Source organism: Oryctolagus cuniculus, chromosome 14 (assembly GCF_051225735.1).
Source record: "Oryctolagus cuniculus isolate XC-2025 breed Fujian yellow rabbit chromosome 14, ASM5122573v1, whole genome shotgun sequence".
Classification (NCBI taxonomy): domain Eukaryota; kingdom Metazoa; phylum Chordata; class Mammalia; order Lagomorpha; family Leporidae; genus Oryctolagus; species Oryctolagus cuniculus.
This window is the reverse complement of record NC_142880.1, coordinates 607387-632922: the sequence shown is the minus strand read 5'-3', so window position 1 is coordinate 632922 and position 25536 is coordinate 607387. Positions and strand designations below refer to the sequence as shown.

The 25536-nt window shown below is 46.8% G+C and overlaps 1 protein-coding gene across 4 annotated transcripts in view; it reads right to left on the bottom strand.

The window, feature by feature from the left end:
- Positions 1-25536, bottom strand: part of POLK (DNA polymerase kappa) — a 68930-nt gene that overhangs the window by 24697 nt on the left and 18697 nt on the right. For 3 of the 4 annotated variants that reach the window (XM_051838658.3, XM_051838657.3, XM_089312866.1), the window contains exons 2-4: positions 19432-19587; positions 17377-17496; positions 2170-2322 (exon numbers count right to left, since the gene is read on the bottom strand). In XM_051838658.3, coding sequence (XP_051694618.3) covers positions 2170-2322; positions 17377-17496; positions 19432-19554 — 396 coding nt within the window. In that variant the 5' untranslated portion in view covers positions 19555-19587. Of the gene's footprint in view, positions 1-2169; positions 2323-17376; positions 17497-19431; positions 19588-20215; positions 20352-25536 lie in introns of all 4 variants that reach the window. The other variant, XM_089312865.1, reaches the window with a different exon arrangement.

The window sequence follows — 25536 nt, the reverse complement described above, 5'->3', positions numbered from 1 at the left end:
ATAAGAAACACATTACTGATAGGCACATTCAATTCAAGGACATCTCTCTTACAGCCGACTGTCATGAACCACGACCCTCTCTCACTGCTGCCCTTACTCAGAATGTGATAACAAGTAATAAGCAAGACTGTCCTAGGAAGATAGAAGCTTCCCTTACATTTCCAGGTACTAAATTCACTGGTTTGAAAAGGCATACCTGTGTGGCTAGCGTTGCGGTGCAGCAGGTTAGGGTGCTGACTGAAACACCAGCATCCCCTATCTGAGTGCCAGTTCATGTCCCAGCTGCTCTGCTTCCAACCCAATACCTGGGAAAGTAGCAAAGATGGCCCAAGTGCATGGGCAACCTGCCACCCGTGTAAGAGACCCTTATGGAGTTCCTGGCTCCTGGCTTTGGGCTAACCCAGCCCAGGACACTGCACTATTTGGGTAGTAAACCAGAGAATGAAAGACCTCTCTGTCTCTGCCATTCTGCCTTTCAAACAAATTAATCAAAACAAAAAAATAGATAAAAGAGGCCGGCGCCATGGCTCACTAGGCTAATCCTCCGCCTAGCGGCGCCGGCACACCGGGTTCTAGTCCCGGTCGGGGCACTGGAGTCTGTCCCGGTTGCCCCTCTTCCAGGCCAGCTCTCTGCTGTGGCCAGGGAGTGCAGTGGAGGATGGCCCAGGTGCTTGGGCCCTGCACCCCATGGGAGACCAGGAAAAGCACCTGGCTCCTGGCTCCTGCCATCGGATCAGCGCGGTGCGCCGGCCGCAGCGCGCCGGCCGCGGCGGCCATTGGAGGGTGAACCAACGGCAAAGGAAGACCTTTCTCTCTGTCTCTCTCTCTCACTGTCCACTCTGCCTGTCAAAAACAAAAAACAAAAACAAACAAACAAAAAAAAGATAAAAGTTATACCTGTACTCTATCTAGTATAGATCAAACTTTGTAAGATAGTAGGTGATGTTACATGGAAGCAACAGTACAATAAACAGGATAGAATAGTTGTGAGGTAATGGGATAGTACAACTAATACAGGTGTCACATAAAAGTAACAGAATAGAAAGTAATACTATACCATGATACAGGTTAAGCACCCTTTACCCAGGAAAGTATCTCAGGTTTTGGAGCTCTCTGGATTAAAGGATATCAGTTTATACTTTACTGGTCAGGCATCCCTAATCTGGAAATTTGAAATCTTACAGTGTCATGTAGGAGACTTAAAATGTTCTTGGGGCTGGCGCCACGGCTCACTAGGCTAATCCTCCGCCTTGCGGCACCGGCACACCAGGTTTTAGTCCCGGTCAGGGCGCCGGATTCTTTCCCGGTTGCCCCTCTTCCAGGCCAGCTCTCTGCTGTGGCCAGGGAAGGCAGTGGAGGATGGCCCAAGTCCTTGGGCCCTGCACCCCATGGGAGACCAGGAGAAGTACCTGGCTCCTGCCTTCGGATCAGCGCGGTGCGCCGGCCGCAGCGGCCATTGGAGGGTGAACCAATGGCAAAGGAAGACATTTCTCTCTGTCTCTCTCTCTCTCTCTCACTGTCCACTCTGCCTGTCAAAAAAAAAAAAAAAAAAATATTCTTGGATTCTGGGTATGGATGATCATACTCAAACTTTTAGTACACTTCTGGAATTTGCTTTAAAAAATCAAAGGGCTAATGCATGGTCAGATAAGTCTCTAAAATGTAATGAGTAAAGTTTAAAAGCTTTAAATATTAAAAATTTTCTAAATTTACATTTATTTACTTGAAAGAGAGAAGATATAGACAGAGATCTACATTCACTGGTTCACTCTCCAAATTCCCACAACAGCTGAGGCTGGGTCAGGCAGAAGCCAGGAATCCAGAATTCAACTCTGGTTTTCCATGCGGGCGGCAGTGACCCAAACATTAAAGCTACCACCTGCTGCCTCCCAGGGTGCACATTTGCAGGCGCTAGACCAGAAGCAGAGCTGGGACCAAACCCAGGCCCTCCAGTGTGGGACGTGGGTCTCAAGCAACATCCTAACTGTGGCACCAAACACTTTGCACACACTCCAATTAAGTTTTATGTCTTATGTTTGAACAATTGTTCTTGTAAAAACATTTCGACTAGGGATGGAACTCAATAACGGCTTTCCCCTTCATGAAGCAGGAAGACTGACTAGAGTATGTATGAAATTCCCACTTCACTCTCCATCTTCACTCACTTACCAACATACTCATTGAGCCCACAGCAATGGGCTTGTCCTTCAGTTCCGGGTTGTCCCGCATCTCCACAGCAGCATAGAAAGCGTCCATGTCAACATGTACTATGGTGTTGCTCAGATTCCGGCTCTTCTCTAATTCCATTGCAAATCTGTCAACCTTAATGAAAAACAAAAAAGTTAACATGTTTAGACATTACATTGAAGCATCATTAGCCAAAACACTGATTTGAATTTAGCAAGTAGCTATCTACTTGTGTCTGTATCTATCATCTACTATGAATTGTGACTGCAGAATTTGCTGATTTTTTTTCTTTTTGACAGGCATAGACAGAGAGAGAAAGACAGAGAGAAAGGTCTTCCTTTCCCGTTGGTTCACCCTCCAAGTGGCAGCTATGGCCAGCGTGTTGCGGCCAGCGTGCTGCACTGATCCGAAGCCAGGAGCCAGGTGCTTCCTCCTGGTCTCCCATGCGGGTGCAGGGCCCAAGCATCTGGGTCATCCTCCACTGCACTCCCAGGCCACAGCAGAGAGCTGGCCTGGAAAAGGAGCAACCAGGACAGAATCTGGTGCCCCAACCAGGACTAGAACCCGGGGTGCCGGCACCACAGGCAGAGGATTAGCCTAGTGAGCCTCAGCGCCGGCTTTTGCAGCAGACTTTGCTGATATTTATGGGTGTATATTTCATTACTGTTTGTGGGTGTTTATGTATACTTTATTGTTGCCCATTAAGGCTGGAACTTTTTTTTTTTCTTAAAAAGCACTTATTGATTTATTTGAAAAGCACAGTCACAGAGCGAGCGATTAGACAGGGAGAGACAGTCTATCTGCTGGCTCACTCCCCAGATGGCTGCAATGGCTGGGGCTGGATAAGGCCAAAGCCAGGACTCTGGAAATCCATCTGGGTCTCCCACACGAGTGGCAGGGGTCCAAGGACTTAAGCCATTTTCTGCTGCTTTCCTAGGTGCATTACAACAGTGAAGAAAGAATGTAATCTGGGTGTTTTTTAAAAAAATTAATTAATTTGAAAGGCAGAGTTACAGAGAGAGAGAGGCAGAGGCAGAGGCAGAGAGAGAGGTCTTCGTCTGCTGGTTCACTCTCCAGATGGTTACATCAGCCAGGGCTGCACCAATCTGAAGCTAGAAGCCAGGAGCTTCTTCTGGGTCTCCCATGCAGGTGCAGGGGCCCAAGGACTTGGGCCATCTTCTACTGCTTTCCCAGGCCATAGTAGCAGGGACTTGAACCGGTGCCCATTTGGGATGCTGGCACTGCAGGTGGCGGCTTTACCCACTATACTGCAGCACCAGCCCCAAGAATGTAATCTTTAAATAATTTTTGTTTCTTTAGAGAAAGAGTTGGACTGATAAGAAAGAAGAAAGGGGTGGACATTTGGCCGTGGTTAAGCTGCTGCTTGGGCTGCCCACGTGCCACTTCAGTCTCCAGTTTTGAATCCAGACTCTGCTTCTAATCAGCTCCTGCTACTGCAAATGCTGTGAGGCAGTGGTGAGGGCTCGAGTAGCTAGTTCCCTGCCACCCATGTAGGAGACCCAGACTGGGCTCTGGGATCACGGCCTTGGCCAGCTCTAGCCCTGTCTCCTGCAGACATTTCGGTAGTAAAGCAGTGGACTGAAGAGCTCTCTCTCTCTCTCTCTGCTTCCTAATAAATTCAAAAGGGAGGGGCCGGTGTTGTGGCACAGTGGGTTGACACCCTGGCGTGAAGCGCTGGCATCCCATATGGGCACCAGTTTGAGACCTGGCTGCTCCACTTCTGATCCAGCTCTCTGCTGTGGTCCTGGAAAGCAGTAGATGACGGCCCGAGTCCTTGGGCCCCTGCACCCACGTGAAAGACCTGGAAGAAGCTCTTGGCTCCTGGCTTCGGATTGGTGCAGCTCTGGCCGTTGTGGCCAATTGGGGAGTGAGCCATTGGATAGAAGACACTCTCTCTCTCTCTCTGTCTCTCTCTCTCTCCTCTCTGTGTAACTCTGGCTTTCAAATAAATAAATAAATATTTTTAAAAAATTAAAAAGGGAAAAAAGGGGGGAGTTCATTGTAGCAAACACACTTATTCTCCACTGTGCCTCTTCTGTGGCCTGCTTCTAATGCTAAATTGTATTTTCCAATCTTCTCTGCAGCTGAGGCTGGCTGTGTGACAGGTTTTTGAGTTTTCTTGTTTTCAGATTTATTTATTTATCTGAAATGCATAGTGACAGAAAAAGAGGGAGGAGAGACAAAGAGAGAGATCTTCCATCTGTTGGTTCCCTCCCCAAATGGCTGCAATGACTGGAGCTGGACCAGGCCAAAGTCTGGAACCAGGGACTCCATCTGGGTTTCCCACATGGGTGGCAGGGGCCCAAATACTTAGACCACCTTCCGCGGCCTTCCCAGGTGCATTAGCAGAGAGCTGGAATAGAAGTAGAGCAGGCAGGAGGACCCACACTGGCACTCTGATTTGGGATGCCAGGGTTGCAAGAGGCTATTAACCCGCTGGGCCACAATGCTGAGTAACGTTGTGATCGATGTGGTATACAGCTGTGGAAAGTCTGAAAGTAAAATCATGAGAGGAGAAAGCAGTCAGAAGAGCTGGAGCAAACAAGGACAGGGAGCAGGGCCTGGTGCGCTGCAAGCCGAGGATGTGCGATCTGCACCCAAGACCAGTAGGGAGCTCGGTAACAAAGCAGTCAGAACAGTGTGGGCATTTGGCACAGTGGGTAAGACACCCAAATCCCAGAGTGCCCGGGTCCTGACTCTACTCCTGATTCCAGCTTCCTGCTAATGCACACCCTGGGGGGTTAATAGTGATAACTCAAGTGACTGAGTCCTTGAATTGGCTCTTAGCATTTGGAGAGTGAACAGATGGGAGCTGGCTCGACGGGTCTGTCTCTTTCTGCCTCTGAAATAGATAAATTAAAACAATAAGAAGAGCAGGCAAATACAGGGAAAGCAGCCCAAATAAGCAAGTGGGGTGATCTCTGGAACACAAGTTTCTTCCAAGGTGGAGAGCTACAGTGGTACAATGTGGCTTTTCTCTCTCTACTGTACTTCAACCTTGTCTCCACTCTGCAGAGCTGCAGGTTACAAATGACAAGTCCTCTTTTGGAAACAGTCACCCCAAATTCTATTTGTCCCCAGCAGCCCTGACTCTGCAGAGGGCACGGATGGCCAGGGTGCTCTGTGCCTCCTCAGGCAGCCCTGGGGTTCAGACACCTCTCCTAGCTCTGTCACAAGCCATCCGGGGTCAGCTCACAAATTCTCTAGGTAACTTAACTCGACCTCTGTCCTCCAAGGCACAGAATTTAATGTTCTTGTATTTGTTTTCCTGCTCTTATTATACATGTGTTGTATTAGGTACTAAATTCCAAGTTCCTTCAAAAGATCTTATCTGTCTTTGAATTCTTTCCCTAAAGAGACATGGGGAGGGGCACAGGAATGAAATTTACAGTGGTGTGTAAAAGTTGGTTAAAAAAGAAAAAGCAGTATTAGTGGAGAAGCTGTGGAGAAGGCAATCTCCTTGTAGTGAAACATGATGTCACAGAACTTGCCGATCTTACTCCAGTTTGGCATCGGAATTCAGCCTTATTTGCTGTAGTATCTCCATGATGAACTAGGGAACTGAGCATCCTGGCAAGATGTGCACAAATGACAGAGTAGTAACAACTAGTCCATATTCATCCAGAAAATATGCCCGAGATACAAGATTCGAGAGAACGAGGAATCAGCCTGACAAGAAAAGAATAATAAAAGCAAACCCCACCCCAGGCAGGGGTCCTGCTTGACTCCTACACCCGCGCTGACCCTGCCTTTTCCAGCCCATTCTCCTGTAAAGCGAGTGTGCAATGCCAAAGGGCAGCCTTCCCAGCAGACGACTCACACGTTCCGTTTCCTTCGCTGCGCTCACTGCGCACCCCCGCCTGACTCTGCGCCTCCAGGTATGCACCACACCACTGAAGTCCTCATGCCTTCCTACTTTCCATTTTCCCTCACAGCTTTCAAGTTCTGATCTGAGTCTCTAACATGTACACTGTTCCTCTTGTCACCATTGTAAACGGATGTGTGCTCCAGATGTTAAGAACAAGCGCTTTGGGGGCTCAGCTGGGTTGAGTCCCTGCCACTCACATGGGAGACCTGGACGGAGTTCCTGGCTCCTGGCCTCAGCCTGGCCCACCCTGGCTGTTGCAGGCATCTGGGGAATGAAGCAATGGATGGAAGATCTCTCTCTGTTCCCCTCTCTCTCTTTTTGCCTTTCAAATACATAACCAGGAAAAGAGTAAGAATTTGTTTTGGATCTAAGAACTGACACTCATTAGTTACATGAGTGTGCGCAAGCTGACCCTTGTCATCCTTACTTTTCTTATTTGTAAAGTGAGACTAAGCCTCACCTAAAGAGTTATTGAAAGAATTAAAGAGGCAGACACCCACAGAATGTGTTTATCCTGGGATAGGAAAAGGGTTTAAAATGACCTGTATAAAAGTCTTAGTGATATTTACTGCACATATTATGTGAGTCACATAACAGCCAAGTGCTTCCTAGGTCTCACTGTGACTCCAGTCAGAAGGATCTTCATCATCACTCCTGTTTCACCAAAGAGGAAGCCAAAACTTGGTAAGAGACAGTGACATGGCCTTGAGTCACATGGCAGCAACGCCAGCCCTAGGCCCTGGGTCTCGCAGCTGGGCAACCCCATCACTAGTCTAAAACCCACATTCCTCAAGACTGTGCTTTTCCCATCAACTTATGATATGCTTCCTTGAAATAGATTTTAAAAAGCTTTAACACTGAAGTAAGTTCAAACTGTTAGGGAGAAAGAAAGATATCAGCCTGGGTTGAGTGAAAGGGGCTAAAGGGAAAAGACAGGAAGTTCATATAGGAAGAAATGCAGCAGCCTGGCCAGCAGCCATTTCCACGTCCCACCCATGTCCTGTAATCTTGTTAGGGTCCAAGTCCCACCCATGTCCTGTAATCTTGTTAGGGTCCAAGTCCCACCCATGTCTGTTAGTCTTGTTAGGGTCCAAGTCCCACCCATGTCTGTTAGTCTTGTTAGGGTCTCTGCCTTCCCCCTGGAGACTTCTCAGGAGAATCCTTCTGGCCCAATGCCAAGGAGGCTATTTGGTGTGATAACACTGGATAATAAAACTTTGGGAGGAATTTCACAACCAGAAAGCCCCTCTGTCCAGCAATGTCTCAGAAGGATGAGGGGCGGAGAGAAAGAGGGGAAGAAGTGGCCCCCACACCCTTATAAACTGCAGTTGGAAAGAAGGTGGGTGGCTTGTCGGGTGAGCTGCCTCACTGCACTTTGCTTGCTTACGTCTGAAATTCTCTCCTTATGGGGGACAAGGACCTATTCTACACGTCTCCAGTAACTAAACCAATCTCTAATGATATATTTTGTATTTATATTACAGCTTCTTTACTAAAAAAAAAAAAAAAAAAAAACAACAAAAAAAAACCCAGTTCCATTACATCTAGGAGAGTATTTCAGAGATAACATTTTTCATCTTTTTTACCTATTATTTCCCTAGCAACTATCGAGTAAATCTGGGTTAATAAAGTGAACTGATTCGCCCATCAGCTGCCCCTGAGTGTACCATGGATCTCTGTCTGGCCAATCCACTGGCCCCTGGGAAGTCAGACGTTAGCCTGTGTGTGTGTGAAGGGCTCAAGGAAATCCGAGCTTCTGTGGGAAGGAATGTAGCAGCCTCTAGCGCCTCAGAAGCACAGCTTGGAAGCCGCCCAATATTACCACAACAAAGTCCGGCCCACACCCTGCTACCTTGATGGTGGTCCCAGGCTTCCCCACAAGGAGAGCTCCCGAGCGGAATCCTCGGCCCGGGCCACATGGGCTAGCAAGCCTGATTACCCTGGGTGATGAAACCTTCACAGACTTCCTGCAGAAACCCTCCCCCCCCACCCCAGGGTCAAGTGGACTGTCCAGTCTGATCATGGTCGGTAATGAAACTTTGGGAGAAACTTTACCTACTTCTTACCCAGCAAACTTTGTCCAGAGGAGGGAGAACAGGGCCCCATGCCTAACAGGCCGCAGTCTGGATGTAGACTGCACTCAGCTCTCAGTTCTTTCCCCTGGTCTGTCAGGTGTGTTCTTTCCATTAAGCAAACCATGCGACCTTACTTTCCCCAGTCTCACTCTCAAATTCCACCTGCAGAGGTGCCCATCCGTCCTGATGGATGCCCTGCCCCACTAAACCCCACCACCTTGCTGACCACTCATCTCCACTTCATGTCTGAATTCCAAGACAAGAATCTTTACCCCACTCATCTCTGCTAACAATTCTAAGATATCTTGGCAGTTGTGAGACAACAGTCCCTTTAAGAATTCTCATGAGGGTGGGGTAGGTTAGAGAACTCTGAATAAACACCTGGGAGTTCCTGCCTGCAGAGTTCCTACCTCAGCTCCTGTCCCAACAGGTGGAAAAAAAGCCTAGAATTTGGAAATTTTAGGACTCTAAAATAGGAACATATTTCCCTTGAAAACATCTCTGTTCTCTTCTTGACTCCTTAGGACTTCCTCAGTCCCCTCCCATTTACACAGTTTCTTTCAGAGGAAACTCAACAAATGAAACAATCAACATAAAACACATTTCCTGCCATTTCCATAGCAGAAGGAGCCAGGGAGCCTCCCATGAAACAGGCAACCAAAAACTGGAACAAAACCCTAAGTTTCATCCACACTGGAAGGTGTTTTCTGTTCCTCCAGATTATAAGCATACTTAAGGATATGGACTTTAGAAATAGCATGATAGCAAAAAAAAATTGTTAGCTAGCACCATTCATATATATTGCACCTTTACATTTTTAGAAGAGATATTTAGATACTACATATCCATAAGACAACAAAATGCCCAGAAAGTACACTGCTCAAGGCTTAACATAACTTTTAAAACAATGTAATTGTGAACAGAATGAAAAATTACAAAAAAAAAAAAAAAAGTCTTGAAGAGCAGGCATTTGGGCTAATTCCCTCTGGCTCTGACTGTAGCTGTCAGCTTATGCAGCCCTGGGAGGCACAGGGGATGGATGGCTCAAAGGATTGTCACCCAGGCAGCGCCTGCAAGAACTACTTAAACTTCAATCCCCTCTTTGAGAGCAGGACGCCTATTGGTCAGAAGTTACCCCCTTAGGCTAACCATCCAGGATCAGTTAGACCCACTGTAGCTACCTGAGCTACCCCCAGGACATCTCAAACTTCACTATAATCCAATTTCCATGCTAAGCAACACTCCTACCAGGCATGACAGTTGTCGGTCACCATGACAACCTCAGCAGGCGGACACAAAAAGAAAGAAGGTGACTTCCCTCTTCTGAGAATTACTCCTCCCCTTTCCCAGAAAAGCAATGACTATTCCCCTGCTCTTTTGCATGGCCATCCCCCCACATCTGTTGCCCAATATCTGTGACTCTATGGTGCAGTAGGTGGAGAAGCTGATGTGAGAGTGAGCTAGACTCCTCTCCTCCCTTCCTCAGCTGCTGAATACATCTGTGTTGTGGATGCTCAGCTTTGGTGTCCTCATTGGCTTCAAGACACTGCAGGTGGCTCCTCCCACCACCCCCACACCCCCCCACATACACACCCCCACCAAACCCACACCCATACCCACACCCCCACACACATACACACCCCCACCAAACCCACACCCATACCCACACCCCCACACACCCACACACATACACACCCCACCAAACCCACACCCTCACACTCCCACACACATACACAGCCCCACCAAATCCACACCCATACCCACACACCCATACCCATACCCCCACACACATACATACCCACCAAACCCACACCCCCACATACACAGCCCCACCAAATCCACACCCATACCCACACACCCAACTCACCCACCCACACACTCCCACACACATACACCCCCCACATACACACCCCCACCAAACCTACATCTACACCCCCCTATATACACCCCCTCCAAACCCACACCCATACCCACACTCCCACACATACACAGCCCTACCAAACCCACACCCATACCCACACCCCCACATACTCCCACACACATACACAGCTCCACCAAACCCACACCCCCCCTCCCCCACATACACACCTCCACCAAACCCACACCCATACCCACATATCCATACGCATACTCCCACACACATACACACCCCCACCAAACTCACAGCCATATCCACATCCCCACACCCACATCCCCACCACATTCACACCCCCTCAATACACCCCCGTCACACACACATACACACCTCCATACCCCACCCCCCCACACCCACATACAAATCCGCTACCACACACACACCCCACATACATACCCTCACCATACACACACATACATATACACACCCCCACCACATAAACACCCCATACCCCCACCCATACCCACATACACCCCCACCACACCCCCATACACATACACACCCCCACCACACTCACATACCCCACCTACATCCCACATACTCACATACCCCTACACATACATACCCTCACCACACACACATAAATACCCCTACCACACCTACCGCTACACACCCACACTTACACACACCCCACATCCACATATACACCCTCCCCACATACATGCCCCCCCACATACACACATACATCCCTACTACCCTCTTATACCCACACCCACACTTCCACTACACACCCCATTCTCCCCCATACACCCCTGACACATACATACCACACACACACTGCACACCCATCCAGATACCAACACCCATATATACAAACCCCCACACCCACACTATACACACACCCACATCCACATACCATACACACATACACACTTGCCATGGGCTCTCAAAAAGGAAGGTAGCACTGGCACCCTTGTGGGAGACCAGATCCTGGCTTCAGCATTGGCTCAGCCCAGCTCTCGTAGGCATTTGAGGAGTGAACCAGTGATAGGCATTCTGTCTCTCGAAGAAAATAAACTTCAAACTTTTTTTTTTTTTTCAAATAAAGTTTAGAAATGCGATAAAATTATGCTTACGTTTATTTGGAAGAGATGATGCATGGGAAAAGTTTAAAGAAGAGTTATGAATATCAGACTTTATTTCAACAGTTTGGTAATGAAACTGCATGATATTGATACAGGAAAAAATTCCATTGATTAGAAAAGAGAACAGAAATAAATCACAGAACAAACAATGAGAAATTGGTGTTTGGAGGTGCCTCATTTGAACTGGGTAGAGAAAGGATTCAGTAAATGGTATTAGGACAAGTGAATTACCAGTTAGAAAAAATAATACCATTTAGGGAGAGTATAATATCATTTTAAAAAGACTTCATCCCTCAAATCAAAACAAATACCAAATTTACTAAAGATCTGAATATAATAAAATCCATAAAAACTCTAAAGGAATGTATATGGTTTGGGAATAATTTTTCAAGCACAACACCAAAGTCAAGAAAAAAGAAAGCATTAAAAACATACTGTTGCAGGAACTAATAAGTGATTCTAACAAGGTTGCAGGACATAAGGTTAATATACAAGAGTTGATCACTTTCCTATGTATCATGAATGAACAACCGAAATTTGAAAAAAAAAAAAAAACATAATGAATTTACATTAGCACCACCAAAAATTAAATACTTAGGTATAAGTCTTACACAATATGTACAAGATCATTATGAAGAAAGCTTCAAAACTCTGAATAAAGAAATCAAATAACTAAATAAGTAGAAAGAAATTCCATGTTTATGGAAAGGAAAATTCAATAATGTCAAGATAACAGCTCTTCCCAACTTTATCTATGGATTCAATGCAACCTCAGTGAAAATCTCAGCAAGCTATTTTATGAACACCTGTGGAGAGCAACTCGGCCTAGACTAAGTTACTGGAATTAAGACTTATTCTATGCATCTGCTCTCCCACAATATGGCGCTGAGAAGGGAGAAACAGCTTCTACGCAGCTGCCTCCAGTTCAACCAATAAACTGTAGGACCTGCTCCTGATTGGAGGAGAGCAGCGTACTCGGCGTGTGGGTAGCAGAGTTGGGATTGGTGGAAGAGGACTATAAAGGAGGAGAGAGACAACATGCACCAGGAACATCTAAAAGGAACATCTATCTGAAGGAACATCTGTGCAGCCCCCAAGAGAGCCGGCCGGCGGTGTGCCTCTCCCCCGCGGAAGTGGGGAAAGTGGCAGGGGAACCGCCCTTCCACGGAGGTGGAAGGGACGGTAGCCAACCCGGGAAGAACCAGCAGCAAACCCGGGGAGGGCCGAGCAGACGAAAGAACAGCGCAGGGTCCTGTGTCGTTCCTCCACGAAGACGGGGAGCGACAAACACCAACAAACTGATTCTGAAATTTACATGGAAAGGGAAAAGACCCAGAAAAGCCAACACAGTATTGGAGAAGAGCCAAAACAAAGGACTGACACTGCACAACCACAAGACCTACTATAAAGTTACAGGGATGAAGACAGCGTGGCTGTTGGTGGGGACGTAAACTGCTATAACCATTAGGGAACAGCACGGAGATCCCTAAGGAATCTAAAAACAGATCTTCCATGTGAGCCAGTCATCCCACCCTGGGATATACACTCAAAGGAAATGAAATCAGCCTATGAAAGACTTACCTCAACTCTCAAGTTACTGCAGCTCAATTCATAATAGCTAAGTAAGTAAGCAACCTAAACGTCCATCAACTGAAGACTGGATAACGAAATGTGGTATATATACATGATGGAGTATTACTCAGCTTTAGAAAAGAATGGAATCCTGACTTTTGCAACAAAATGGATGCAACTGGAGATCATTATGCTTAGTGAAATAAGCCAGACCCAAAAAGACATATATCATATGCTTTCTCTGTTTTGTGGTAGCTAATACATAGACAGAGTATAAAAAATTTTAATGTATATCAGTGAAACTGACATCTTTGGATTTGATTAGTGCTTATGGAACTTGTCCATCTTCCTACTGAACTATGGTCTTTTTACTTGTTGAATTCTTTATTTAGTGGGAGGACTGAGCCTTTGAGTATAAAGTAAATTAAAAGCATGTTATTGCTAAAATTAGAAAAAAAAGGAAGAAGGGGGAGGAAATGGGGTAGGGAGGGAGGGAAGTGTCATTACATTCTTAGAATTGTATCTATGAACTACTTTAAATCTGTTCACTTTATATTAAAAACAAAATGTAAAAATTAAAAAAAAAAAAATGTGGTACTGGCAGAAGAACACACAGTTAGATCAGTGGAACAGAACAGAGAGCCCAGAAGCAGACACACATAAATAGAATCAACTCATCTTTGACAAAAAGGCAAAAAAAATATAATGGTGAAAGGACAGTCATTTAGCAAACTGTACTAGAAAAACTGGACATCCACATATCAAAAAGTGAATCTAGACATAGATCTTAAACCCTTCACAGGAATGAACTCAAAGTGGACCACAGATTTAAGTCTAAGACACAAAAATACAAAATCCCTAGCAGATGGGAAAGGACAAAGCCTGGATGACTTTGGGCTTGACAGTAACTTCCTTGACGCCACCTAAGGGCACAAGCATGACAGAAAGAATTCATAAGTTGGACCTTGTCAAAGAATAAAAAGATAAGCCACAAACTGGGAGAAAATATTTGCAAAACAAATATCTAATACAAGATTGTTACCCCAAAAATGCAAGCAACTCTTAAAAACTCAACAGTAAAAAAATTAAAGAAAAAACCTCATCATTAAAAAAACACCTTGGCTGGTGCCGTGACTCACTTGGCTAATGCTCCGCCATCCCATATGGGCGCCAGGTTCTAGTCCTGGCTGCTCCTCTTCCAGTCCAGCTCTCCGCTGTGGCCCGGGAGGGCAGTGGAGAATGGCCCAAGTGCTTGGGTGCCTACACCTGCGTGGGAGACCAGGAGGGGGCACCTGGCTCCTGGCTTCGGATCGGCATAGCTCCGGCTGTTGCAGCCATTTTGGGGGTGAACCAATGGAAGGAAGACCTTTCTGTCCCTCTCTCTCTCTCACTGTCTAACTCTATCTGTCAAATAAAAAAAAAAATACCTTAAAAGAAAAATAGGAAGGAAGGAAGGAAGGGTGGAGGGAGGGAGGAAAGTATCATTATACTCTTAGAACTGTGTCTATGAGTGGCTGGTGCTGTGGCGTAGTGGGTAAAACTGCAGCCTACAGTACCCGCAACCCATATGGACGCTGGTTTGAGTCTCGGCTGCTCTATTTCTGCTTCAGCTTCTTGTTAATGTGCCTGGCAAAGCAGAAGATGACCCAAGTACTTGGGCCTCTGCACCCGTGTGGGAGACCTGGAAGGAGCTCCAACCTCCTGGCTTCGATTGGCCCAGCTCTGGCTGTTGTGGCCATTTGGGGAGTGAACCAGAGGATAAGAAGACCTCTCTCTCTCTCTCCGCCTCTGCCTCTCTATTACTCTGCCTTTCAAACAAATAAATTTTTAAAAAAGAATTTTATCTATGAAATACATGATTTATATTAATTTAAAAAAGAGTACTGCATTGAAAAGAAAATAACCTAATTTTTAAAAGGAGTGAGACATTAACCAATACCTCACCAAAGAATCCATACAGCCTATGATTTGAAGATGCACTGGATCATGTGTCCCCAGGGAAATGCAAGTCAAAGCCACAGTGAAACACCACTCTACTGTATGTCCATTAGAATACCCAAAATCCAGGGCAGTGACAACGCCAAGTGCTTGCAGATGTGCAACAGGAATTCTCATTCACTGCTTGTGGGAATGCAAAATGCTATAAGCACTTTGGAAGAGAGTTTTGCAATTAAAAAAAAAAACTAAGGGTAGGCGCCGCGGCTCACTAGGCTAATCCTCCGCCTATGGCGCCGGCACCCCGGGTTCTAGTCCTGGTCGGGGCACTGGATTCTGTCCCAGTTGCTCCTCTTTCAGTCCAGCTCTCTGCTGTGGCCCGGGAGTGCAGTGGAGGATGGCCCAGGTGCTTGGGCCCTGCACCCACATGGGAGACCAGGAGGAATCACTTGGCTCCTGGCTTTGGATCGGCGCAGTGCGCCAGCCACAACACACTGGTCGTAGCGGCCATTTGGGGGGTGAACCAACAAAAGGAAGACCTTTCTGTCTGTCTCTCTCTCACTGTCTAACTCTGCCTGTCAAAAACAAAACAAAACAAAACAAAACAAAACAAAACAAAACAAAAACAAAAACGACTAAACTTATTCTCACTATTTGGCCGGGCAACTGTACTCCTTACTATTTACTCATGGAGAGAAAACATGTACATACAAAGCTGCATATGGATGTTTACAGTAGCTTTCTCAAAACTGTCAAAACCTAGAAGCATCAAGACATCCTTCATTCAGTAGATGAAAGGATAAATAAACTGCGGTACATCCAGACAACACGTAATATTAAGCATATAAAAGAAATGAGCTATCGGGGCAGCACTGTGGTGTAGCAGGTAAAGTCACCACCAGTGGTGCTGGCATCCCATATGGGCACTGGTTTGAGTCCTGGCTGCTCCATTTCTGATCCAGCTCTTTGCTATAGTCTGGGAAAGGAGTGGAAGATGGCCCAAGTGCTTGGGACCCGGTACCCACATGTGAGACCTGGAAGAAGCTCCTGGCTCCTGGCTCGGGATTGGCGCAGCTCCGGCCACTGAGGTCATTTGGGGAGTGACCAGCAGCTGAAAGACCTCTCTCTCTCTCTCTCTCTCTCTGCCTCTGCCTCTCTATAACTCTCATTTTCAAATAAATAAATACATCTTTTTTTTTTTTTAAAGAAAGCTATCAAGCTTTTTTCACAGCTATCAAGTTGTGAAAAGATGTGAAATTCACTTAAATGCATACGACTAGGCAAAAGAAGTCAGTCTGGAAAGGCTATAGGATTCTAACTGTATTTGTAAGTCACTCTGGAAAAGGCAAAACTATGGCAAGAGTTCAAAGACCAGTGGTTTCCAGAGGTGGGGATGGTGCTGAGTAGGTGCACACAGGTGGAGCACAGAGGAGGTTTAGGACAGTGAAAACCACTCTGGAGGCTACTACAGAGTAGGTCACCGCAGTCTGGCCAGATCCCACGAATGCACAACACCAGCTGTGAGCCCGACTCCAAACGTCAGCTTCTGGGGACAACGTGTGGCAGCGTAGGACATCGACTGCAACCACGGACCCCTACTCCTGGGCGAGGGTGGCAGCAGGGGAGACTGTGCCTCTGTGGGCAGTTTCACTGTGAACTTCAAAACTGCTCTATAAAATCTTTAAAATATATATTATATATTACTGGGTTGGATAATACAAATATTTAAAATCATATAGGAAAAAATTCCTGCAAACTTAAAAGGCAAACAACATATTGGAAAACTATTTACAACAAATGGCAAGGAAAAAACTCCTCAACACTAAGATCTTATAAATGTAGAAATGTGGGCCTTGGATATTGTTGTGAACACTAGCTGAACCTCCAAACCCATTCTTGCTTCCTTCCATATAACAGGTTTTCAGCTGAGTGCAAGGCACCCACTGAGAACATGCTGACGACGCCTGCTGCAATTAGGAGGGGCTGTGGCTCCCAGCTCCTGCCAAAGCCATGTGGACTCAAGTAATGTGCACAGCAACTTCCTTGTCACTTCTTTAATAAAAAACTACTTGTCTCCAACTTTTCCTCCTCTCTTCCACAGCAAGTGATGGAACATGGACTGGAAATAATTCAGTTCTGTCAGTCTAGGTAAGGACAGTTCCAGGAAACGATGGGACAATATGACTTAAAGAACCTGGGTGGGCATTTGGCACAGCAGTTAACACACAGCTTGGGATGCTCCATCCCATATCAGAATGCCTGGGTTTGAATGCCAATCTAGTTCCTGATTCCAGTTTCCTACTATGGCACAACAATAAGAGGCCGCAGGTGATGGATCAAGTACTTAGGTCGCTGCCACCCATGTGGCAGAGCAACTGAGAGAGAGAGGGAGGGAGAGAGAGAGAGAGATATCTTCCATCCGTCAGGGCTGGGCCAGGTTGATGCCAAGCACCCAGAACTCCATCTGGGTCTCCCACATGGATGGCAGGGGGCCAAGAACTTGGACCATCTTCTGCTGCCTTCCCAGGTACATTAGCAAGAAGCTGGATAAGAGGCAGATTAGTGGAGACTCAAACTAGCACTGCAATATGGAATCCAGGGGTCCCAAATGGCAGCTTAACCCACCGAGCCACAATGTTGGCCTTATGATGGCCATGTATTTTAACTGTCAATTACTGTTCTATCAGCTTCCACTTAATTCAACAGTCAAATTAATACCTGTAGCTGTGCTTTCCTTAGCTGCTGGTTGGTTATTTGAGCTTTTTGCTGCAACATTTTTTCAATTCGCTGGTTAACTTGCTTTTCCTTCTTGAGCTCATTTCCATAAAATCTAGATCCCTGTGGAGGAAAACAAGACAAAGTATAAGACAAAGGTGTGAAGGAAAGCATCACTGTAGGGAGTATAACATGGTGGCTGAGAGTACAGACTACAACCAGAAGGTCTACACTAGCTCAGCTCTGGGGCCGGTGTTGTGGCTCACAGGTTAACCCACTGCCTGCAGCGCTGGAATCTTGCTACATCTCAGTTTCCTTCTCTGTGAAATGAATTTATTCACTTAAGATTTATTGATTTATTTGAAAGTCAGAGTTACACAGAGAGAAAAGGAGAGGCAGAGAAAGAGACAGAGAGAGAGAGACAGAGAGACAGAGAGACAAAGAGAGAGAAAGAGAGATCTTTCATCCGCTGGTTCACTCCCCAATTGGCCACAATGGTCAGAACTGCACTGATCTGAAGCCAGGAGCCAGGAGCTTCTTCCAGGTCTCCCACACGGGTGCAGGGGCCCAAGGACCTGGGCCATCTTCTACTGCTTTCCCAGGCCATAACAGAGAGGTGGATCAGAAGTGGAGCAGCTGGGACTTGAACCAGCACCCTTATGGGATGCCAGCACTGCAGGTAGTGGCTTTACCCTTTACGCCATGGCGCTGGCCTGTGGAATGAATTTATGAACAAGCACCTAAGTCCTGGGGTTCCTGTGATGCTGCATGTGGCTTAGTACAAGCTTGCAGAGGTGAGTACAGACCTGCACCTCATAAAAACGACACACACACCTGTGCCCCTGTGCCACGCACACTTGGTGGAGCAGCTCCGCCCTGAGTAATCTCTATACTGCACACACAAAAGCTATGAAGTACAAGATTACTCAGTGCAGTACAGTGTTTAAAACAGAAGACTAGAAAGGACTTAAAACATCTATCAGTAAAGATTCTGGCTGGTTCAGTAGATTATGTGCACATCTACAGAAGAAAGAAGAAAGCAGAAAGCGGGCTTTACCTGCTAATGCCACAGTGTCAGCACCAGAAGGCAGATTTTTAAAAAGATTACTTAATTAATTTGAAAGGCAGAGTTACAAAGAAGCAGAGGCAGAGAGACAGAGAGAGGACTTCCATCTACTGGAAACCAGAAGCCAGGAGCTTTTTCAGGGTTTCCCACGCAGGTGCAGGGGCCCAAGCACTTGGGCCATCTTCTACTGCTTTCCCAGGCTGGAGCAGAGAGCAGGATCAGAAGTAGAGCAGCCGGGACTTGAACCGGTGCCCATATGGGATGTTGGCACTGCATACCCTCTATGCCACAGCACCATCCACCAGAAAGCAGATTTTTAATTACTTGCACAAAAAGACCTCCAGCTCACACTGAGGAAAAAACCCAACAGCACCAAAGAAGAAAACAACTACATTATTCTCCCACTGGGGTAGAACAGACCATGCCCGTCATTTCGCTTTTACATGCACAGCCTATGTGTGTGAAGCAGAAATCTGGACAGGAAGAGCAATAGCACAGAGGGGAGGTTATGCCATTCTCTCTCTCTCTCTCTCTCTTTCTTTCTTTTTAAGATTTATTTATTTGAGAGGCAGAGTTACTAAGAGAGGGAGAGACAGAGAGGAGTCTTCCACCGGCTGGTTCACTCCCCAAATAGCCATAATGGCTGGAGCTGGGCCAACCAAAGCCAGGAGCCCAGAGCTTCTTCCAGGTCTGCTACAGGGGTGCAGGGGCCCAAGCATTTGGGTCATCCCTTGCTTCCTTCCCAAGCACAGTAGCAGGAAGCTGGATCAGAAGTGGAGCCACCGGGGCTCAAACCAGTGTGTATAAGGGATGCCGGCACTGCAGAGGGAGGCTTAACTATACCACAGCACTGGCCCCATGCCACACTTTTGTAGTTTAGTAATAGTGTACGACAAAATGAAAATTTTAATAATTTTATATTTCAAGCAATGGTTTTCTAACAAAGTAAAATGCTACTAAATTGCAGACATGAAAAGAAACAAGAAACATACCTTTGTGGCTTCCAATATAATTCTGTTAATTTTCTCTTTATCCAACCCTTCCATTCCTGCTTTGTTGTCATTAAGTCCCACCCTAAGCAGAAGGTCCTCTCCATAACTGTGCTGCTCCTCCATGGCGTAAACTTAAAATGGCGTTTAAAAAAGTGCCTGAAAGAGAACACAGATTCAACAATGTTTTAAAAGTATCCATGGGGGTTGTGGGACACTTAAAGCTAGAAAGGTACAGAAATCAGCAAAGCAAATTAAAGAATGAATTAGGAATTTTTAGCTAAGGAAAAAAACCACTATCCCAAGATGCCTATATTCCTGGAGGAAGAAAGAAATGCATATCTCTGCAGGCTGTTTGTCAGGCACTATGTGTGGGCTGCACACGTGAACTCCAGAACACTATGAGAGGTAGATATTATAATTCCCAATAAAAAAAACAGAGAAGAAAGCTGAGTCTTAGGATATGACCACTGACACATGTTTGCTATCAGGGGTATAGCCTATGTTGACACCAAGGCCTGAGAACACAGCTTGCATTTCTAGCCATATTAACACACTATATAGAAAATAAGTATGAAATAATGCTTCCTCTATTGCATATGTTAAGTTCAATAGCATTTATTATCTCCTGTATGCACAGCTGCATTCCTAACACTGAAAAAAATCAAAGACAAAACAATAACCTACTTACTTCCAGGATATTATTACACTGCACAATTTTTTTTAAAGGCTTTGAGTTACCGAGAGGGAGGTAGAGACAGAGAGACACACAGAGAGACACACACACCAGGGCTGGGTCAGGCTGATGCCAGGAGCCTGGAATTCCATCCTGGTCTCCCACATGGGTGGCAGCTGGGTGGCAGGGGCCCAAGCACTTGGGCCATCTTCCACTGCTTTCCCCGGCACATTATGAGGGAGCTGGACTGGAAGTGAGAAGCCAGGACTTGAATTAGCACTCATATGGGATACAGACATCACAGGTGGTAGCTTAACTTGCTGTGCTGTAACAGCAGCCCTGTGTATAATACTAAGTCTCCTCTAAGGTTAAGAAAAATCCTGTCAAGTAATAATTCTTTAATATTTTTCTATAGTTCCTTATAGTTTACCCTCACATACAAGTATATTAGCTGTAGGGGCAGGTGCTGTGGCGGGATAGGTTAGCTACTGCTTGCAATATCTACATCCCATACTGGAGCGCCTGGTGGAGTCCCCGGCTAGTCCTGGCTACTTTGTACTTCTGTCCAGCTAATGCTCACGGGAGGCAGCAGATGATGGCCCAAGTCCCTGCCACTCACATGGGAGACCCAGAAGAGTTCTGGACTCCTGGCTTCAGCCTGGCCCAGGTCCAGCTGTTGTGGGTATTTGGGGAGTGAACCAAGGAAATAACTTTCTCTCTCTCTCTCACTCTCTCTTCTCTCTCTCTTCCCCCATCTCTCTCTCCACCCCCTGTTCTGTCACTCTGCCTTTCAAATAAATAAGTAAAACCTAAAACAACAAAAAAGAATCTTCACAACTCTCCTGCAAAGAGAAAACGATGGAATTTCAAAGGTTAAATGCATTGTCTATTAAAGTCGCTAATAAGAGGAAGGACTGACCGGCGCCACGGCTCACTAGGCTAATCCTTCACCTGCAGCGCCGGCACCCTGGGTTCTAGACCCAGTTGGGGCGCTGGATTCTGTCCTGGTTGCTCCTCTTCCAGTCCAGTTCTCTCCTGTGGCCTGGGAGTGCAGTGAAGGATGGCCCAGGTCCTTGGGCCCTGCACCAGCATGGGAGACCAGGAGGAAGCACTTGGCTCTTGGCTTCAGATCAGCGCAGTGTGCAGGCCCCAGCATGCCAGCTGTGGCAGTCACTTGGGGGTGAACCAACGGAAAAAGGAAGACCTTGCTCTCTGTCTCTCTCTCACTGTCTAACTCTGCCTATCCAAAAAATAAATAAATAAGAGGAAGGACTGGGATTTGCACCCATAACACTGCAACCACCTCCAGTAAGGGATTCACTTATGCTATAACTAGACAGCCAGTTGGATAGCTACCACAAATCTCAAACAACAGTGACTTTTTTTTTTTATAAAAGATTTATTTCATTTATCTGAAGAGTTACACGGGGGGGGGGGGGGAGAGCGAGGTCCTCCATCTGCTGGTTCACTACCCCAAATGGCCGCAACAACCAGGGCTGGGCCAGGCTAGCAGCCAGGGGCTTCTTCCAGGTCTCCCACATGGGTGCAGGGTCCCAGGAATTTGGACCATCATCCACTGCTTTCCCAGGCACATTAGCAGAAAGCTGGATCACAAGAGGAGCAGCAGGAAGTTAAAGTGGTGCCGCTACGGGATGCCAGTGTCACAGGTGGCAGCTCTACCCAGGTCCAATGCTGGCCTTGACAGTGACTTCTTATTTGCGTGACTTAGAGAGGGCTCACTTACTCCTCTCTGCCTTGAGGATCTTTTGTAACAGTGCTACTTCCATTTTGGGCACCAGCAAGTTTTGGAAGGGATTCTGGACACTGTGACTACTGGGCAGTCCTCATACTTTGCTGCAGATTAGACACACCAGGACAACTTTTGAAGATCTTGATTCTCAAGTTCCATCACACTGAAATCAGAAGGTCTGGGAGCCAGACAGCAGTAGTTCTAAGAGACACACAGGCAACTGCAGGGTGTCCCAAAGTACAAGAACCACTGGTGCAGATGCTGTTTCTGAGTGCCCAAAGAAATACAGCCTTCCTTCTGTTTTCATACTTTGAATATTTCCCTTTAATCATTGTATTCAGCCTAATAATATTCATTTTGGCTAATGCTTATCCGATTACTTGGCATTTTCTAGAGAATCAGGCAAATATAATTCAGTCATCATTTCACTACACCAGCACTACTGAAGTAGTGCATGAAGACTGCATATTTTTTATGAAATAGAATTTGTGTGTTCTTGATACTAAGTATTTTTTAAAACTTATTTATTTGAAAGGCAGAGAGTTGCAGAGAGGCAAAGGCAGAGAGAAAGAGAGAGAAAAAGAGAGAGAGAGAGAGAGAGAGAGAGAGAGGGAGGGAGGTCGGTCTTCCATTGCTGGTTCACTCCCCCAAATGGCTGCAATGGCTGGAGCTGGGCCAATCTGAAGCCAGGAGCTTCTTCCAGGTCTCCCCGACGGGTGCAGGGGCCCAAGGACCTGGGCCATCTTCTACTGCTTTCCCAGGCCCTAGCAGGGAGCTGGATCAGAAGAGGAGCAGCTGGTACTCAAATCGTCACCCATATGGGATGCTGGCACTGCAGGCAGTGACTTTACCCACTATGCCACAGCACTGGCCCCAATGCCTTGCATTTTAAACAATGAAATGTAGGAAAGGAAAAAAGTACTTATTGAATAACTACTACTTCAAATATGATGAATAATAATTTCATTTTATTTAAAACACACAGCGAGACAGAGACAAAGAGCTCGATCTTTCATCAGCTGCTTCACTCCCCAAGTGCTTGTAACAACGAGGAGCTAGAACTCATTCCAGGTATCCCCTCATCTGCTGTCTTCTAGCAGCAGGAAGTGGGACTGTACGCAGGAGGCTGGGACTCCAACCAAACACTCCAATAAGGGATGCGGGCAAACTAAGAGGTTATCTATTTTCCTTTAAATGTCTATCATTTATTTTCATCTACTTGAAAGGTAGGTAGGGGGAGAGAGAGAGAGAGAGAGAGAGGGAGATCGGTCTTCTGTTCCAGTCTCCCATGTGGCCCAAGCAGGTGGGCCATCATCTGCTGCCTCCCAGGATGCATTCACTGAAGCTGGATCAGAAGTGGAGGAACTGAGACTTGAACAGGTGGCTTAACCTGCTGTGCCTCAAGGCCCCGCCCTGTTTTGGTTCATTTTGTCAGAGGAATTGGGTTATCAGCAAGTCTGTGAGATAGACAGTTTTCAGCTTCTTCCTGACCGCTGTTGTGTAACTATGGCGCAACTTGGTCCATTCCCACAGGCAAATACACTGAATGTCGTTTAGATGCCAGTGACTTCCAGGTTGACAGCGGCCGTCCAGATACCTGACATCTCCACAATCTATCTTTCAGTGCCTCCCTTCCTCCAAACCAGCTCCACCTGCTGCTTCCTTGTTTCAGTTGAGGGTGACTCTAATCTCTTCCAGGCAGGTCATGCAAATCACCTGGGAGTCATTCTTAACCCCTCTCTTTCTCATGCATCGATATCCAAGCTCTCCGGAAACCCTGTGTGTGCTGACTTTCAAATGCACCTGCCTTTCACCACCCCACTCTATCTTCATTGCTTCCCCCTCCTCTGAACCATCATCACCTCTTGCCTGGATTAAGGTAATGCTCTGCCTCTGCCCTAGCTCCCTTACTGTCAATCAACGGCACTGCTGCCAATAGATTCTTCTAAAACCATCTGAGCTCCACGCTGCCTCCCACCCCACTGCTTCTTCACAGGCCTTTTCATTTCCCAACGTAAATTACTAAGTATGGTGCTTGTCTGTCTTCCCTATGAAAGGTAAGCTCCAGGAAGGGAGAAACTTGACTTCTTCCAATGATGGATGCAGAGTGCCCCCAACCAGCCTGGCAAAGAACACACTCAGTATCTCAGCAGCAGATCTGTTTTAAGTAGCTCATTTTGTTACTCATACAGCAAGAGGAAGTAATCACATGGAATAACAGGAGATAGCTACTTTTCTAGAGTCAGTGTTGAAATTCTTGTAGCTTTTCTTTATTTCAACATTAGATACATAACAACAAGTAGAGGCCGGCGCCACGGCTCACTAGGCTAATCCTGCACCTTGCAGCGCCGGCACACCGGGTCCTAGTCCTGGTCCGGGCGCCGGATTTTTGTCCCGGTTGCCCCTCTTCCAGGCCAGCTCTCTGCTGTGGCCCGGGAGTGCAGTAGAGGATGGCCCAAGTGCTTGGGCCCTGCACCCCATGGGAGACCAGGAGAAGCACCTGGTTCCTGCCTTCGGATCAGCGCGGTGCGCCGGCCACAGCACGCCGGCCGCGGCGGCCATTGGAGGGTGAACCAACGGTATTTATTTGAGAGACACACATAGAGAGGGAGCAAGTGAGTTCCCATCTGCTGGTTACCACTCCAAATTCCCACAACGGTAGTAGTGCAAAGCTGGGCGCCAGGAGCTCAATCCTGGCCTCCCAGAATCCATGTTAGTAGGAAACTGGATTCAGAATCAAGGGCCAGGTGTTGAAACTGAAAGAGGCAGAAAGACAGAGTCCATTTGCTGGTTCACTCTTTTTTTTTTTTTTTTTTAACATATCTTTATTCATTTGAAAATCAGAGTTACAGAGACACTGAGGCAGAGGCAGAGAGAGATCTTCCATCTGCTGGTCTACTCTCTAAACAGCCCAAAAGCTGGAGCTGGGCAGATTCAAAGCCAGGAGCCAAGAGCTTTCCCTGGGTCTCCAACGTGGGTGCAGGGGCCCAAGGACCATCCTCTGCTGCTTTCCCAGACACACTGGCAAGAAGCTGGATTGGAAGTGGAGCAGCTGGGACTTGACCCAGCACCCGTATGGGATGCCAACCCTGCATCTACCACCATACCACAGTGCTGGCCTCTGGTTTACTATCAAATGCGTGCCACAGCTGAGGCTGAGTCAGTCTGAGGCCAGGAGTTGGGCAGTCAGTCAAGGTCTCCCATCTGAGTGGCAGGAACACGAATACTTGAGCCATCACCTTCCCACTCCCAGCGTCTGCATTAGTAGAAAGCTGGACACAGGGACAAACCTGGGCCTTGAACCCAGGTACTCCAACATGGGATGAGGCAATCTTAGATGTTGTGCAAAATACTCTCCTCTTAACCGGCGTATTAACCACTAGGCTAAATACCTGCATGCCTGCTTTTACTGTGTCATTTGTTTATTTATTTTTATTATATTTTAAAAGCAAAGAGAGAGAGAGAGAGAGAGAGAGAGAGAGAGAATCTTCCAGTTGCTGATTCACTCCCCCCAAAAGCACAAAAAGCCCGGGCCAGTCTGAAACCAGAAGCCCAGAACTCCTCTTCGGTCTCCCACTTGGGTGGCAGGGAACTAAGTACTTGCTCCAGCTTCTGCTGCCTCCCAGGATGCATTAGCAGGAAGCTGGATTAGAAGTGGAGTAGCTAGTACTGGGATGCAGGC